The sequence below is a fragment of the Maniola jurtina genome, chromosome 10 (genome assembly GCF_905333055.1).
Source record: "Maniola jurtina chromosome 10, ilManJurt1.1, whole genome shotgun sequence".
Lineage (NCBI taxonomy): Eukaryota > Metazoa > Arthropoda > Insecta > Lepidoptera > Nymphalidae > Maniola > Maniola jurtina.
Window position 1 is genome coordinate 6,521,811 of NC_060038.1, and position 18,212 is coordinate 6,540,022.

Consider the following 18,212-nt stretch of genomic DNA (forward strand, 5'->3'; position numbering starts at 1 on the left):
TACCTATTGACAACAGACATGCGCAAATCACACATTGTTCCATCAACAAAAAAAGCTTAACAAAGATACCAATCTTCAGTTAATATGTATTTTAAAGTAATATATTTAAGGTCTTATTTTGAATGTGCTACATATTATTGTGTGCAATAGCACGATAGTGAGCAACCATGAAGACAGCACCCACGTATGCAATTGATGCACACAAATAAACAACACTTATATACGGAACCGCGGCGAGTCGAACTAAGTTGTTTTTCGTGTGTGTTCGTAAAGCCCTGTGTATACGATTTCGTGAAAGCAAGACAGGATAGAAGAGGAAAAGCGTTGGTAGTAAAAGCTGGGAAAACGCCGGCCGGGCTTTTAGTGACAGTTGTCAGTACATTCTGAGGCGCGGAGAGAGATGGTGGTTCCGTCGCTTACGAATTTTACTTCCCGATCTCCCGATTTCCCGCGCATTTTACGTCCACGTGGTTAACTTGTTATGACTTGACTAATAGATTTGCTAACTAGGTAATCAATGACATGTGTAATAAAATGCATACGTGGCTGTTTTTAGTAACAATTATAAACTTATGATTGTGTTGTGCCGTTTTAATGGTTGTCTTCGTTCGCTTGAGGAAGTAAGTTTCTAATTAGTACTTTAAGTATGAGGCATGTTTTGTAATTGAATGAGATTTCATTAGTAGGGAGCAATGAGGATTTACCACTGGCGTCTGTGAAGTTAAACAGGAAAACTTTCGTAATTAAACGTAATCACTTTGTTTGTTGCTAAAACGCGAATTTCTTGTTGTTTCCGGATACAGCTGATGGTAATTGCTGTTTAATTATTTTTATTTAAGTACTTAATTAAAATATTATATATTTTAAACCATTAAGTACCTACTTAACTAAGCTTTTAAAAATAATAAATAAAGTAGAGTCTAGACTCTAGAATATGGCGATATTACTTAAGTTAAAATGTAATAAGCATAGTACCATTAATACCTATTAAGTAGGTAAGTAGTAGGTACTTACTTAACGTCCGATATTTACATACCTAGCACGGTACACATACACATAATCAAAATAGTCTAAGTACCAAGTATATAATTAGACGTTGACCGCGACTTTGTCACATTGATTTAAGTTTTCTAAAATTAAATGGGAACTATTTAATTCTCCAGGACTAAAAGTAGTCTATTTCCGTTAACGGTATGCAAGCTCTCTCTAGACTTTTGGTGAAAAGCTTACATATAGACACACACACTTTTGCAATTATAATATTAGTATGGACTAGCTGTGCCCGCGACTTCGTTCGCGTGGAATAGTGACTTTTCGGGCAGCATATACTCTGTACGTTAAAAATGTTCGCCGTAATTCTTTAGATTGACGTAACTTTTTTATTTATGAACCGATTGACATGAAATAAACACTAAATGTTAAGTGAAGCTTACTACAATATATTAGTGAAAACCGTATCTAAATCGAATAAGCCGTTTCTGATATTAGCGTGCACAAACAAACAGACAAACAGACAAAAAAAAAATTACAATTTCGGGTTCGGCATCGATATAATAACAACCCCTGCTACTTTTTTTTTATTTCCATTGTACAGACACCACTTTTCTACAATTTTATTATATGTATAGATTACACAAACAAGATGTGTATAAAGCAAGTAATATAGATATCCAGACTTAAGAGTACTTAGATCAAATAACCGAAACGTTCAAGAACTTGAAGCTCTACAAAGCCGTAATACTTGAAATATTTCACGTAGAACCATCGTAGAACTAACAAGCGCAGGGATTACTTTCAAACAGAAACACGTAACTCTACTATCTACAACATAGCGATATGATTCTCAAAGAGTTGTGTTTATCCCTAAGATACCTTATTTCATCGATCCTTTGTGGATACTATGTACTAGAATGACTCTACAACTGTAATTAATGTGGAAAAACCGGTCAAGTGCGATTCAGACTCGCGCACTGAGGGTTCCGTACTCGGGTATTTTTTTAAATTAAAAAATACTACTAACTAGATCTCCAATTTTCGGTGGAAGTTTGCGGTAATGTACATCATATATATTTTTTTCGTTTTATCATTATCTTATTTTAGAAGTTACAGGGGGGGGGACACATTTTACTACTTTGGAAGTGTCTCTCGCGCAAACTATTCAGTTAAAAAAAAAATTATATTAAAAACCTCTGTATTATTTTTGAGGACCTATCCATAGATAGCCAACACGTATGGGTTTGATGAAAAAATATATTTTGAGTTTCAGTTCTAATTATGGGGGACCCCCAAAATTTATTGTTTTTTTATAATTTTGTGTGAGAATCTTAATGCGGTTCACAGAATACATCTACTTACTAAGTTTCAATAGTATTGTCCTTATAGTTTCGGAAAAAGTGGCTGTGACATACGGACAGACACACAGACAGACAGACATGATGAATCTATAAAGGGTGCCGTTTTTTGCCATTTGGCTACGGAACCCTAAAAAGCACAAGGATTACTTACTTTCAAACTGAAACATGATGTAGACGGTAGAGCTAGGGGCTCTACCGTCTACATCGTTGCGATATGATTCTCAAAGGGTTGTGTAGTCCTAGAATATCGTATTTCATCGATCCTTTGTGCAAGCTATGTACTAGAATGGCAGTTCATTGTAGAAAATTAGGGTGTAAAAAATGTTTTTAGCTTTATTTGGCTCAGCGGATAAACCTTTTGTAGAACCATCGTAGAACTAACAAGCGCAGGGATTACCTGGAACATGCTACGAGTAGCTCTACCATCTAAGTACAACGGACCGATATGGTTCTCAAAGAGTCGTGTATAGTCCTAAGATATCTTATTTCATCGATCCTTTGTAGAGGCTATGTACTAAAATGGCACTTCAGTTGTAATTAATGTGAAAAAAGAGCCAGACTTTTTTTACGGTGCAAAAAATGTTTTAGCTTTATTTGGCTTAGCGGATAAACCTTTTGTAGAACCATTGTAGAACTAACAAGCGCAGGGATTACCTGAGCTCTACCATCTACAACGTATTTGATATGATTCTCAAAGGGTTGTCTAGTCCTAAGATATTTTATTTCATAGATCCTTTGACGAGGCTATGTACTAGACGAGAAAGGCTCTTCAACTGTAGTTAATGTGAAAAAGAGCTAGGTTTTTTACTGTGTAAAAAATTCCAGTGTTGTTAGCTACATTTGGCTTACAGGATAAACCTTTTGAAAAGCTTTTAACCACGCGTAGATTTTAGATGCTTGTTATTGTTTTTTCTTTAAATTATTTTCCTTTAGCGTTGTATCCCTACTACGTTTACGTTTTAAGTTTGGCCAAGTATATCTACAGTAACAGAGCATGCTTTTGATCACTGATGTAGAAGGAATCGTGCTCTTGATGTGATCGGGTCTCCATCACCTACTCAGGAAATCTTCTGGCGGAAACTTCAATAAGTGGCTTATTCATATAAATAAATGCTTCGGATTAACAAAATCTGTACTTAAATAATATTAAAGGAAAATTGACTGAACCATAATCATAATACATAACACAAAATACCAACCTGCATTTTTATTCCAGGTTCAGTATAGGTAAAAAAATAGCACCTAATTTTATCTGTGCAGTTTAATACGGGTTCTGAATTTCACGAGGAAGATTTATGTTCATTCATATTTGTCTATGGAATAGGTAAATCCACCCGTTGCTACATCAGAGCGGTAAACTGGTAATATAATACGAGAGATGTAGTCTGAAGCCACGTGCGACGGAAGGCTAGCAGTTACCTGGGTCAGCATTAGTCTACCTATTTGAAGAAGCGCCCTGCTTGTTAGTTAACGTTGCAAGCATTCTGGACACCTTGCCTCAATGCATTAATTTGGTTATTATTTTTAGTTTTTTCAGTTTTTAGGGTTCCGTACCTCAAAAGGAAAAACGGAACCCTTATAGGATAACTTTGTTGTCTGTCTGTCTGTCGTGTCTGTCAAGAAACCTATAAGGTACTTCCCGTTGACCTAGAATCATGAAATTTGGCAGGTAGGTAGGTCTTATAGCACAAGTACAGGAATAAATCTGAAAACCGCGAATTTATGGTCACATCATTAAAAATAAAATTAAAATATGTTTCAATTTTCAAAGTAAGATAACTATGCCAAGTGGGGTATCTATCATATGAGAAAGGGCTTTACCTGTACATTCTAAAACAGATTTTTATTTATTTTTATGCATAATAGTTTTAGATTTATCGTGCAAAATGTTGGAAAAAATACCCGAGTACGGAACCCTCAGTGCGCGAGTCTGACTCGCATTTGGCCGGTTATTGGTGTATAAAGTCGTATTACTTAACATAACAATTTATTGGTAACTAGCCGATGCCCGCGACTTCGTTCGCGTGGATTTAGGTTTAAGTCTCCATAGTTTTCTAGGACAAAAAGTAGCCTCTGTCACTTTCCAGGTATTCAAGTATTATCATGCGAAAATTCAGGTTAATCCGTTGCTATGTTACTATATATGATTGAAGGACAAACCATCAAACCATCAAATAAACCAACAAACAAATACATTATCGCATGTATAAAATGGGTATAGGAACTAATAATCTAATTGGGAAAATCTGTACTTAGTAAATAAATATGGGTAAAAATGTAAAGAAAAATTATGTTCAATTTTTATTTCTTTTGTTTACCAAAAACGGGGGCATTTCGACGAGAATCCAGTATAACATTATTAATTCTTTGATATAGTCCCAAAGAGAATGAATAATAAATTATTAAATTTTCATGGGAATAATATAAGAACGAGTATAAAAGCCCTAATAATAAGAAGGAAGGAAATTCTGCAGGAGGTAATGAAATAAAGATTTATGACATCCGTTGCACAGTCCTCTCGCGTAGCACGGCGGGCGCCATTTACTCGCTTTATAAGAAAAGTAAGCGTATTTAGCGAAAACTGGGTTTAAATCGACTGTTTCATATTTTATTAGGTAGATACTTCGTCTTTTTAGGGTTCCGCACCTCAAAAGGAAAAACGGATCCCTTATAGGATCACTTTGTTGTCTGTCTGTTTGTCTGACTGTCTCTCTGTCCGTCAGTCTGTCCGTCTGTCCGTCTGTCCGTCTGTCCGTCTGGCCGTCTGTCCGTCTGTCCATCTAGCCGTCTGTCCGTCTTGTCCGTCTGTCCGTCTGCCTGTCTGTTGAGTCTATCAAGAAAACCTATTATTGGCGTCACTCAAAAAAACAGGTATTATTTAAATATTTTTATCGAATTATTGGAATGTCCTCTCCAAAATCAACACAAAAAAACACAAGTTTAATGTGCAAGGTTATCCGAGAGTTTTAATCTAAACAAACTAATGCCAAAATAAATAATTTAATTAGAGCGTGATTGCTATCACAACATCTAATTATCCAGTTCACAACCCAAATACCGAAAATATGCGATATCGCTCCGAATCTCAGAAGGAGACTGAACTAAAACCTTCGAAACACCCGTATTTATGCAAGTTCAATCTTGTTGGCCTCCTAGCAACAGATTGTATGACATCGAATGAGCCAAATATCGATTTTACCAAACTACCTTCATCAGCTAAATTAATAATTTTATATTATTTTTGACAACTAAAATCAACTTTTTAAAAATAACCTTACACTAAGTATATCAAGTGGGTTATCATATACCTACTGTATAATGCAATGTACATAATTATAACCATTGCGTACACCTTTATTAATTAAAGGTTGATAATTTGAAATTTACATCAAATCTACAATATTGCAGCGGTTTTTAGTGTACTGCGATTATTCGGTAACGTTGCATCGTTTTATTTGTCATAACCACAATATTAACAACTCTGGCTGAAATGTGGTTGTATAGTATACTGGGTTCCATGATCGAATTATGTTTAATGTTTGTATTTAGGAATTTGTAACCAAAAACGGATTAAAGCTCGATTAAAATGTACACGTATAATAAAATCTATCTACTACTATCATATTATTTAACTACCCACATTATAAACTCAAAAGTGTATTTATTTGTTGGTTTATTGGTTTGTTCTTCAATCACACTGCAACGGAGCAATGGATTGACCTGATTTTCTACATGAAGTACCCGAGAGTATCTTAAGGTACTTTTTATCCTTTGGGGAGCTTTTTGAATTTCCGCGACAAAAAGTAGCCTATGTTTGTCCCTGGGATGCAAGTTATCTCTGTACTTACTAAATATTTTCGTCAAAATCAGTTAAACGGATGGGTCGTGAAAACTTAAGAGACGGACAAACAGATACACTTTCGCATAATATTAGTATGGCTATCAATTTTTTCAGTACAAATATTGCATCCTGAGAACGGACCACAGGATAACGCATCATGGCTAGTCACACTAATATTATAAAGGCGAAAGTTTGTATGTGTGTGTGTGTGTGTATGTTTGTTACTCCTTCACGCGAAAACTACTAGACGGATTTGGCTGAAATTTAGAATGGAGATAGATAATATCCTGGATTAGCACATAGGCTACTTTTTATCCCGGAAAATCAAAGAGTTCCCACGGGATTTCGAAAAACCTAAATCCACGCGGGCGAAGTCGCGGGCATCAGCTAGTTCCAAATAAAATAAAAGCGTTCCTAATTAACGATTTTTGTACGGAAGACACAATTAATAATAATAAAAAACGCCACTTTAAAAAAACTCACGTAGGAACCTCCTTACATACCTGCATGAAGCCTGAAACTTTTCCTACTTTGGGACGAGTCGTGTAAAAAGTTAACTCTCTGCTATACCTACGTCCTACACCCATGAGCTTTTGCATAATTTTAGGCAAAAGCACATTTTTGCCTATTTGTGCATAAGTAAGTACCTATACTAAATATTTTATCAATAACTGTATAATAATACCTTTATGAAATCCTATAAACAGTAAAAATAGCTTTTCAGCTCTCTTCAAAGCGAAAACACTGTTGGTAGTAAAAATGTCATTCGCACGTGCATTTGAGCAATTCTACAGTCATGACCACACCGCCTACCTGCCTGTAGTTTTTATTCTCATATAAATAGAAGCCATAGTCCCATAAAACGTTTTCCTGATTTCCCCACTGTACAAAACAAGAATGCCTTTGTTTGAATGAACAAAGAGTATGCATTTAACGTGAGCGCTTAGTTATGTACGTGCTAAATTTTCTGTGACAACAATGTGTTATCAAAGTTGTGCAGTATTGGTAGTCATATAAATCAGATTAGTTTACCATTAAATGCGTTCATTGTGGTGCAATGTGCAGCTCTGAAGCAAACTTTAATAAATATTTCACTGTTAAAAGCTCTTTTATTATGCGTAGGTGGTTGACAGTAGCCGCTTTTATAACAGAACGGTTAACCTGAAGGAAAAGTTTTTCGTTGACAAAGTGGTCTAAGTACCCTTCATACCTACTATTTTACTACTAATAAGTGCTTAGATTTTCTTTGATTTAATCCATTCATTCACTTATTAGTTTATATGCGTCAGCAATGTCTTCTGACTTCCTCATTTTATTTTTCCCGCATTTTACCCGCTCGGATAGTTGGAGATATTCCTACACTGCACTTTCAGTTTCTTTGAGTTAGAATCAAACTGAGGAACCATTAAGATTTTTCTGGCCAAAACACTGTGCTAATCTTCTAAACGTATAAAAAGATAATTTGACTAACAGACAGTCAACGTACTGCACTGGAACTAGAAACGTATAGGTAGGTTTTTCATGTGTATAAGTTTTCTCTGTAACGTATACTCCATTTCAATTTCTATCCCAGGGAAGCTGGAGCGGATCAACTAGTATCTTATTGCACAGATCAAGTATTTACACGAGTAGGTTAATAGTTCTACGTAAACGATTTTTACCCCCTCCCATAATTTGCTCACAATTTTGTAACAAATTAAAAGTTTTCCTGGAAAATAAAACTCATTAAAAATTGTTATTGAATTACTGCAATCAATAACTCAGGTCCGCAGTGCAATTTCATAAACTTATGAGGAGTTATATATTTCTCGCGAGGAAATAAGTTTGTGCAGCCGATATAACAGGAAAACTAATGGAAAATATAGAGATACTTTAGAAAAATTGCAATCCACATTGCCGGCAGTGAAACAAAAATTGTAGTGCGCTGCTTAAAAATGTACTTCCAGGTAATTCTACTGCACCGATGTATTTCTTTATTGCTGTTGAATTTTATTTGAAAAAGGCACTTTAGCACGATCTAATAGTGATTTTAGATATCATTTTTTTTATTAGACGTCATTAGCATAGTCTAAAATTAATATTAGTGACTAGCTGATGCCCGCGATTTCGTTGGCGTGGATATAGGTTTTCAAAAATCCCGTAACGTAGCTCTTTAATTTTCCGGGATAAAAAGTAGCCTATGTGTTTATCCAAGGTATAATCTATCTTCATTCTAAATATCAGTCAAATCCGTTTGGTAGTTTTTGCGTGAAAGAGTAACAAACATACACACATACACACATTCACACAAGGAATGGCCTGGTAGAAACTAGGGATCGGCAAGGACGCCAAGCGAGGAATTACCTACTTGTGGTTAAAACTTATTAATGGGTTAGCTTTATTTACATAGCTTAGTTAATTAGCGCTGGTGTAAAATGGTGAAATGAAAACGAAGCTATTATTTTCTTGGGTAATATAGGCACACAACGTATAGTAGCTTACCTAGACTTTAGATTTGTAGAGAAATGTTTCGCTGCTTCTTGTTACAGGTGCTTGATTGCCTGAAGGATATGTAAATGTAGTTCTGCTACTTTTAAAAGATGTCTACATTCTTGAATTGTTACAGGTCATAGATGGTGATATGCATGTAAAATCCGTCATATTAACCTAGCCCACTGCTACAGAAATTTCTAGAAATGGGCTAGTTTTGAAAAGATCTTTTTCTAAATTAACTAAATCCCGGCATTCTTTTACTTAATTTTTTTTATGAACTTTTTTCTTGCCGTACCATCTACATACATAGCCTTTTTCAACTCTTTCACTGAGGATGGCTTGGTTTAAAATGGCTACTTTTAGTCCGTGTCTATTCAACAATGAAGGCTGTAGCTTCATTTAACCCGTTTAGCCAGTCTCTCTCCCAGAGGACGGTATCAAGTTAGAATCAAATATAACCCTATTTAAGTAAAACCATATTAGTAGTCACCAAAAAAGAAGTAAAGTCTGATCACGATATTCGATAGCCAGCTTATTTTTATTGAGTTTTTACTCGTACTTCAAACAGTCCTCAACTGGACTCCAGTTGTCAGCTTATCTAATAACTAGCGACCCGCCCCGGCTTCGCACGGGTGAATTACTTTTATTCTATGGAAAAGTGCTTATAATGGCTAAAATATAAATGTTTGGTTTATATTATCGCGGACTTTTTTGTAGGCATTATTGAGTTCTACAACTTTTCTATAGAAGTCAACCATACATCTCTAACCATTTAGGCAGCGTTCGCGAGAATCGTTAACGTACGGCAGTTTTTTCGACGCCTTACTCCACAATTTTCACTACCACGAAAAATCCTATCTATTTTCCGGGATAAAATATAGCCTATACGGATTCGGAAGAATCCCTCTAAGTAATGGTAAAAGAAATTTGAAATCGGTCCAGTAGTTTTTGAGCCTATTCAATACAAACATACAAAAATACAAAAATACAAAGGTTTCCTCTTTATAAAATTAGTATAGAATATAGATATATATAGTATAGCACTCATATAAAATTTGTTTACAAAAAGTTCGACAACTCAATAATATAATGATTATTAATTATTGTTATAAACCCAATTTTTTTTAAATTTATAGACTAGACGATAAGACGGCTTGTACATTAACAAAAATCTATTTTGTTATACATTCCTATGTAAATTTGGTGTACAATCCATACTATATCCATACTTGCATACTAATATTATAAATGCGAAAGTGTGTCTGTCTGTCTGTCTGCTACGTTTTCACGGCCCAACCGCTGAACCGATTTTAATGTTTGGTATAGACTTGGGATACATCCCGGGGAAGGACATAGGCTAGTTTTTATCCCGGAAAATCAAGGGTTCCTATGGGCTTAAAAAAAACGAAATCCACGCAGGCGAAGCCGCGGGCATCCTCTAGTGAAGAATATTTTACTTTTTAATAGCAGCAATTAAGTATTATGTAGCAACCTAAAAAATCTACTACTAAATTCTGGAACTGCGTTTTACTCATTTTCATTTTACTCTTTATCAAATCTACTACTAAATTCTGGAACCGCGTTTACTCATTTTCATTTTACTCTTTATTACTATTTCGTCTTATTGTCTCGTACCATTTATTTCATCTTGGAAAACTACTTTGCGGAAGGCAATCCTTGTAAATTAATCAGGATACAAATTGAATAGGAATAGAAACAATCGACGTGCTCAAGATCATTAAAGTTTATACTGTGTCAACTCAGTTAGCGTGGGGAGGAACAGGTATTGCATTAAAAGGTCTAAATTAAACTCCCTTGACACCCTGCCATATAATAGTAAGGCCACACTAGCGACATTTATCGCTCGATAAAAGCTAACTATATTTACCTAACCTACCTAGTATAATATTTGTATGATTTATATGATTTTATAGCTAAGTATACAAATTATTTTAATTTTAATGAATGCTGATTAATATTATACTATATAGACTATATAAAACACAAAAATACTTCTACCTATTTCTGTTATTTATGACTTTGAAATAATCTAACCGATGTGCCCCAAATTGGTTTCATTAGAAAAGCAATAATGTGAAGATGGTTTTAGACCAATAAAAAACAAAATATAAGTACTTCTTTTTTTAGCGCGTTTTATGACCCGGGAAATTAATGAGTACTCACGAGATTTACTTGTGGTCCGACGTTGCTTCGAAAATTGCACTATGCATCGTGGCAATTTAAATGGCAATCGTGCTGAGGTGTGACGTCATTCCTACTATACAATGTCACATTGCAAGGGGGTTGTGGAAGGGTCCTTGGCCCCAACTGTTGCGCTTTGGCAGTAGTGCTTAATATTTTGATATACACTCTAGATGAGTAATTGAAGAAGAAGGAAAATTTGACAACTATTCTGCGACATAATGTCGCCGTCGATGTCGACATAAAAGCTGCTAGTGTGACCTCAGGCTTACGCCGCGCGTCCTTAGGGAGGGGAGTTTGGGGCGTCGGGTAAAGTTAGCTATTCCAGAGTTTTGGATTGTTGGTTCGGCCAATGTGATTCGGAGGGAAGTTGCATTGGGATTGAATCGGACATAGCGCTGCTGCTATCGCGGCATTGAATCATCGATATTTCCCTACGTAGAGCGTTATTCTAACTTTGAATTTGTTTTGAGCTTTGCGTTGAATTTCAGTTATTTGAATTCGTAAACTAATAAAAAATTTACGATCTCTATGGTGCAATGATGAGTACTGAAATCTTATACCTAAGTTGGAGGTCTTATAAAAAAATCTAAAGTGGTTCTGGTCTGGTAAAAGGTTTTGGCCGTGGCTAGTTTCCTCCTTAAGGCGAAAACCGTGCAATTTAGCAATCCGGTACGATGCTGCGTGAAACAGATTAAGAGGATGGATTTAATATAAACTTTACCTCTTCCAATTTCGCCTAGCCCAGTTCTATCCTAGATTATCCATTGAGACAAAAAGCAGCCTATGTCGATCCCCGGGATGCAATCTCTGTGCCTAAAAATCGGTTAGGCGGTCGGGCCGTGAAAATGTAGCATATGGATACATATTTTGCATCTACATAAATAAAAACCAATTGACGGATATATGAATAGAATTGAATAGAGTGGATTTTTCACACTAATATTATAAAGGTGAAAGTTTGTATGTGTGTGTGTGTGTGTGTGTGTGTGTGTGTGTGTGTGTGTGTATGTTTGTTACTCCTTCACGCGAAAACTACTGGACGGATTTGGCTGAAATTTGGAATGGAGATAGATAATATTCTGGATTAGCACATAGGCTACTTTTTATCCCGGAAAATCAAAGAGTTCCCACGGGATTTCAAAAAATCTAAATCCACGCGGGCGAAGTCGCGGGCATCGGCTAGTATTTAAATAAACTTTTGCAAGTGCTTTTGAATCGTCAAAAGAATTTACCATAAAACCATGGGGTACCATATTAATATTATGAAAGATCATCAGTTGAGAACTGCTCGACCGATTTGGCTAGTTTTTTTTTGTTGTGTTCGAAATTCGAAATATTTTTTGGAAAATCTTCATTAGTAACTTGCACCCGAGATTGCACTTGTGTAAAGTCGGGGTGGGTCGCTAGTTTATAGAGTTAGTATAATGCGTAACAAGTGTAAATAGGTGTAAATTAAAAATTTATAACACCTCCGACAAGTGAAGGTTACAGTTACTAGAAAAGAGCTGATAACTTTCAAACGGCTGAACCGATTTTCTTGGATTATAGCTAAAAGCACTCTCGATCAAAACACCTTTCAAACAAAAAAAAAACTAAATTAAAATCGGTTCATCGGTTTAGGAGCTACGATGCCACAGACAGACACACAGATACACAGATACACTGACACACAGATACACAGATACACACGTCAAACTTATAACACCCCTCTTTTTTGGTCGGGGGTTAAAAAATGACTTCCCACACGCCATTTTATCTTTATGTGTCAAATATCATGTGAAAAGTACGATTTTAGTCTTTATTTTAAAGGCAAACTGTACTTTTGACATGACAGGTTGACCCATAGAGTTAAAATGGCGCGTGAGAAGTTATTTTGTACGGACTATATGGATAAATGCACATAAAGAACCACATTAATGTTATGAAGATGGTTACAGCGGCGAATTCGTGTATATTAAACAGCACGGAAGTGCAACTTAGATGGAAATCGAAACAATCTCGAAAGCAATCAAGATGCCCAAGATCATGAAACTTCATTCTGTACTCTCAGTAAACATGGGCGCTTGGGGTTGTTACATAATTGGAATCCTCCGAATATTGCCACATTCTGACGCCGTCAGTAGAAATTTGAAATATATTATTTACTTACACAAAATATTTTACGACAAGATAAAGTTGAAAACTAAAACCCGACTACGATGGTCTAAATAAACGCTGAAAATATAAAAACGCTGAAATAGTAAAATTGTTTTTCTGTCGCTTGGTATATTGTAATGTTGTAGTACATTTACATTTTTTATGAACTCAGAATTTTTTCCTCTTTCATTTGACATCCCACTTGATACAATAACAAAAAAAATTTTTGGAGACCCCCACTTTTTCTCATGTAACATCAGTTAGGTCATTTTTTTGTATAAAGTGTAGCCTATGTCGCCCGGACCTTACGTCGAATCGATTGGACACCTCATTCATCAAAATCGGCCCAGTAGTTTAGGGGCTACGGTGGAAAACACAGAATCTGGATACAAACATACATACCCACATACATACATACATACATACATACATAGACTGCTTAAATCATAACCCTTCCTTTTGGCTTTGCCGCAGTCGGGTAAAAACAATAATGATTAAGTATCAGTGAAATATGTGCAAACGAAAACAAAATACTAAACGATAGAACTGCAATCGTGTAACACCGCGTCGCAATTCTGTCGCCCATGCCTGAAGCGAGGAAACTTTACACGTGTTTGATTAATATATTTACTACAATTTACAATAAAATAAGTAATAATACAAAAGCAATACGTAAATGACATTAAAAAAATGAATCAAAATAAGAGTTAAAAATTAATAAGAACAATTTAACATGGAACAACGGGAACAACAAGTAGGTACATCGCACTTAATTTCACAGTTTTATGATGTGTATCTAATATTATAAAGGCGAAAGTTTGTGTGTATGTGTGTATGTTTGTTACTCTTTCACGCAAAAACTACTGGAGGGATTTGGCTGAAATTTAAAATAGAAATAGATTATACCCTGGATTAACACAGGTAGGTATAAGCTACTTTTTATTCCGAAAAATCAATGAGTTCCAACGGGGTTTTTATAAAACCTATATCTACGTGAACGAAGTCGCGGGTATCAGCTACTAATATCGTAAGTGAAGATAATTTGTGTGGGAGTGTGTGTTGCAATGCAATGTGTGAGTGTGTAATGTAAGAATTTTTTAATATCGAAGAAGCTGTTCAGTCTCGTCATAATTTAAATGGGAGTTCCTGGGAAGGATAAAGTTAGCGTCGTCAGGTTTTGCATTATTGACTTGACCGCTGAGACCTGCAGCAAATCCGCATTTGATTGAATTGGACCCGGCTTCACCGCGATCGGTGAACTGAATTATCGGCAATTGCTTTTGTACCTATTTTGTCTTACCTTCATCATATTTTAAGGGGAATCCAATTGTTGTGTCGAGGTTTAAGTTTTAACTATTAATGTTTAAATTAGCTAAGACTTCGCTCGCATGAAATTCTTTGATTTTCCGGGATAAAAAGTAGCCTATGTATTAATTCAGGGTATAACTTATCTCTAATCCAAATTTCAACCAAATCCCTTTAGTAGTTTTAACGTGAAAGAGTAACAAACATACACACATACACACAAACTTTCACCTTTATAATATTAGTGTGATTGGATTAAAAATTCCCTGGAAACTATTTAACTGTCGGGGTAAATAGTAGCTTCTATCCTCTGGTAAGTGAGTTGCAAGCTATCTCTGCACCGAACGTTAAAATCGTTTAAACGGTTGGGCCGCGAAAAGTAATTAACAGACAGACACGCTTTTAGATTAAAATATGGATTACAAAATTATGGTCAAAATTTGAATAACAAAATAAATTCAGCAGATATGTGTCAAATCCAAAGCAAATTACCTGTAAGTTTTATAATTAATCGAAATGGAAATTGAAATCAATCGGAGTCAAAACCATCTCGAAATCAATTAACTTAATATCGAACATAAACATCTAAGTTTAGTCAATTTTATGCTTATTATCTCGGTAAATATTAATTTCTTCACTAAATACATATTATACTATAACTTCTAACGGCCAAAATAATTAGTAATTCCAAAATCTGTCGATAGATTACTTAGCAATGTTGTTATATTGCTAAGTAACCTATCGAAACGTTGAGCAAAAATATTTCGAGCGAATGGATTGGACGTCGACCACAGAAAATGTCAACATTCACGGTTTCTCCTTATTTTGTAATAGAATGGATTCAAAAATTTGTAACACCCCCGACAAGTGAAGGTTACAGTAACTAGAAAAGAGCTGATAACTTTCAAACAGCTGAACCGATTTTCTTGGATTATAGCTAAGAACACTCTCGATCAGGCCACCCTTCAAACAAAAAAAAAAAAACTAAATTAAAATCAGTTCATTAATTTAGGAGTTACGATGCCACAGGCAGATACACAGATACACACGTCAAACTTATAACACCCTTCTTTTTGGGTCTGGGGTTAAAAAACTGAGCATTTCGACACAAAACTTAGGGTGTTCGATAAATTCAGCTCAATTGGTCTCCTTTGAAATTTAGCAACCTACTGACGCTGTCCTTTGGGAGAGAAGCCAGTGCTGTGCGACAAAGTTAGTAATTACTCCCGAGTTTGCATTGTTGGCTCGACCACTGTGACTAGAAGCGAATTCGCTTCGGGATTGAATTGGACATTACGCCACCGCTATCGTCGAATTGTATCATTGGCATTTGTGAAAGACTGTTCTAAAATTCGTTCGAAGTTTCCGTTTTAATTTAGCTCTTTTAACTGTCTCGAAGGTTATTTAAAATTTCATCCTAAAACGACATAGGTATTTTTACACGGTTGCCCAAAAAAGGATAGTGTTGTAGGGTTCACGTATGTACGTAAGGTCAATTTATTTATTGCCATAAATTCTAAAAGACTGATCAAATTTGGATGTAAGGTATATTGTTAGAATCCTTATATTATAGCAAATAACATTGCCTAAAAGTTTTTGAAAAAAAAATGTGGAGACTGTATAGTGTATATTTCAAATGTGAATGTATTTTAACTTTTAGTTCGTTTTTTGATAGGGCAGTAATGTGCTTTTAATTATTTATTATTATTATATTCTAAATATTGTTTTCGACGACTCCTATGTACATTGTAATGTACACTATATGAGTCATTTTGAATATAAAATGTGTTCTGTATCCCGTCGAGGTCATTAAGTTATACCTAAGCAAAGGCGAGTTGCAACCTATAAACTTGTTTGTTCGGAATGACCTCTCGTAGTATCTTTGATTAATCTTCACTTGATGATATTATGTAATAAAGTATATATACTGAATAACTGAATTTTACTATACTTACTAACTTATTTATACATGCATCGATTGAATATTTAAATAGGTTAAATATGTTTCATAATAATTTCACTGAAGGGAAATTAATATTGTTACTAACGAGGCTGGAAATGCAAATTAGATTGAAATTGAAATAATCCCGAAATCAATCATACTGCTCAAATCATTCAACTTATAGATTTAGTAAACGTGGGAAACTAAGGGTGTTATTATAAGTAGGGCTAAATTGGTTTTCCCCGAAAATCAGCCACATTCTGACACCGTCCTTTGGGAAGGGAGGGCGGGGAACGGGATAAAGTTAGCAATTCCAGAGTTTGCATTGTTGGTTCGACCACTGTGACTCGGTGGGAATTCGAATGGTATTGAATTGAACCTAACGCTTTCCCTGTCGCTCTATTGAATCATCGGAATTTGCTTATATGGAGCGAGCTTTGTTTGAATTTTTGTTTATTGGAAAATAGTTATAAGCCGCTGTGTTTCAGAGCATGATCGCTAACTCTATTCATAAATAGCGTGATATGTAATTTGCTCTGTTTTAAGACATACATCTCCAAATAAAATCTAGGTATACATGGAAAGTAATTAGTCCCAGTCAAAACACTACAATATATTATTAGAAAAAATTGAAATTCCCCACCGCTCTGAGCTAACATGTTTGTTCCGGCTAATCTCAGAAACTATTTACGGATTTTCATATGGTTTTCGCCAATAGAAATAAAGCTGTAAGTTACGAATATTTTACGAAAATAAGCTATATTACGACCATAATTGGGAATTAAGTTGGAAAAAATTGTCAAATCTGAGAGCCGTGGCGTGCGCTAAATAGTTAAAGTTTCTTACTTATAAAAAAAACAGAAAGTAAAATATTATAGTTCCTCTCAAGCTACTCGTTCGAAGCCGGGACGGGTCGCTAGTATACTATAATAATAACAATTGTTTAACATTAAACTTTTTCGCCGACCATATTACTCGCACATAATATTATTATAAGTATGTACTATTATTATAATAATTAATTTTATGGTAGATAATAGATGGGAGATTATAAATAAATATTTTAGGAGATTAAATAATCTTCAATTCTCTACTATACCATTTATAACGTTACCTTAATTCTATGAAAGCCATTTTCGTAGTGAAGTGGAAAATGGAAATCTATTCTTCAAATAATCCATATATTTATACAGACTAGTCTGAAGCAGTGCTATCTAAGACCGGCTCAAGCCTTCAGACAGGGGTTATTCAGTCTCGCTGCCATGTAAAAGGCGCAGGTAATTGAATACATCCAATTGGCTTTAGCGATTAAGGCAAGTCTTTTCTGTATAAAGGTATGGTATAATAACTCAAAATTTAAAAAACCCCCGACACAAAAAGCTCTATAAGAAAACTAGAAAAGAGCTGATAACTTTCAAACGGCTGAACCGATTTTCTTCGCTTATAGCTAAGAACACTCTCCATCTCTCATCCACACGTCAAACTTATAACACCCCTCTTTTTAAGTCGGGGGTTAAAAATAACTATTATGTTTTAAACATAACTTTATTACCTAATTAAAAAATATATACAGTACAGTATGCACTTATTTTAGACTCAACTACTCAACCTATTTCAACTACCAATTTATTTCGTATAACTAATGTGAAAGCACCCTGAATATTTTTAGCCCGGGAAAACCAAAGCTTCTATTACAAAATATTTGGGAAGAAAACAAAAAGTTGCAGGCAAAAATTATTCGGCTATATTTCAGTCAGTCAATAAGAATTATCTACTAGAATAATACATAATTATCTTCACGGGCTTTTTTACTTTTTACTGATTTGCACAGCTGTTGAGGCAAGATTAGGCACCTATAGTACGCGATAGGTCGAGTTGGCAATCGGGGTGGGAACGCCCTGCACACCCGCACAGCCCCCGCGCTAACCCGGTAACGTGCGGGTGTGCGGGGCGTCCC

General features: G+C 35.2%; 1 protein-coding gene across 2 annotated transcripts in view; it reads left to right on the forward strand.

Moving 5' to 3' along the window:
• The first annotated feature begins 270 nt into the window (after positions 1-270).
• Positions 271-18,212, forward strand: part of LOC123868866 (lachesin-like) — a 98,334-nt gene continuing 80,392 nt past the window's right edge. Inside the window, exon 1 of one of the 2 annotated variants that reach the window (XM_045911507.1) lies at positions 271-620. In XM_045911507.1, the coding sequence (XP_045767463.1) occupies positions 595-620 (26 nt within the window). In that variant the 5' untranslated portion in view covers positions 271-594. The remainder of the gene's footprint in view (positions 621-18,212) is intronic. The other variant, XM_045911508.1, reaches the window with a different exon arrangement.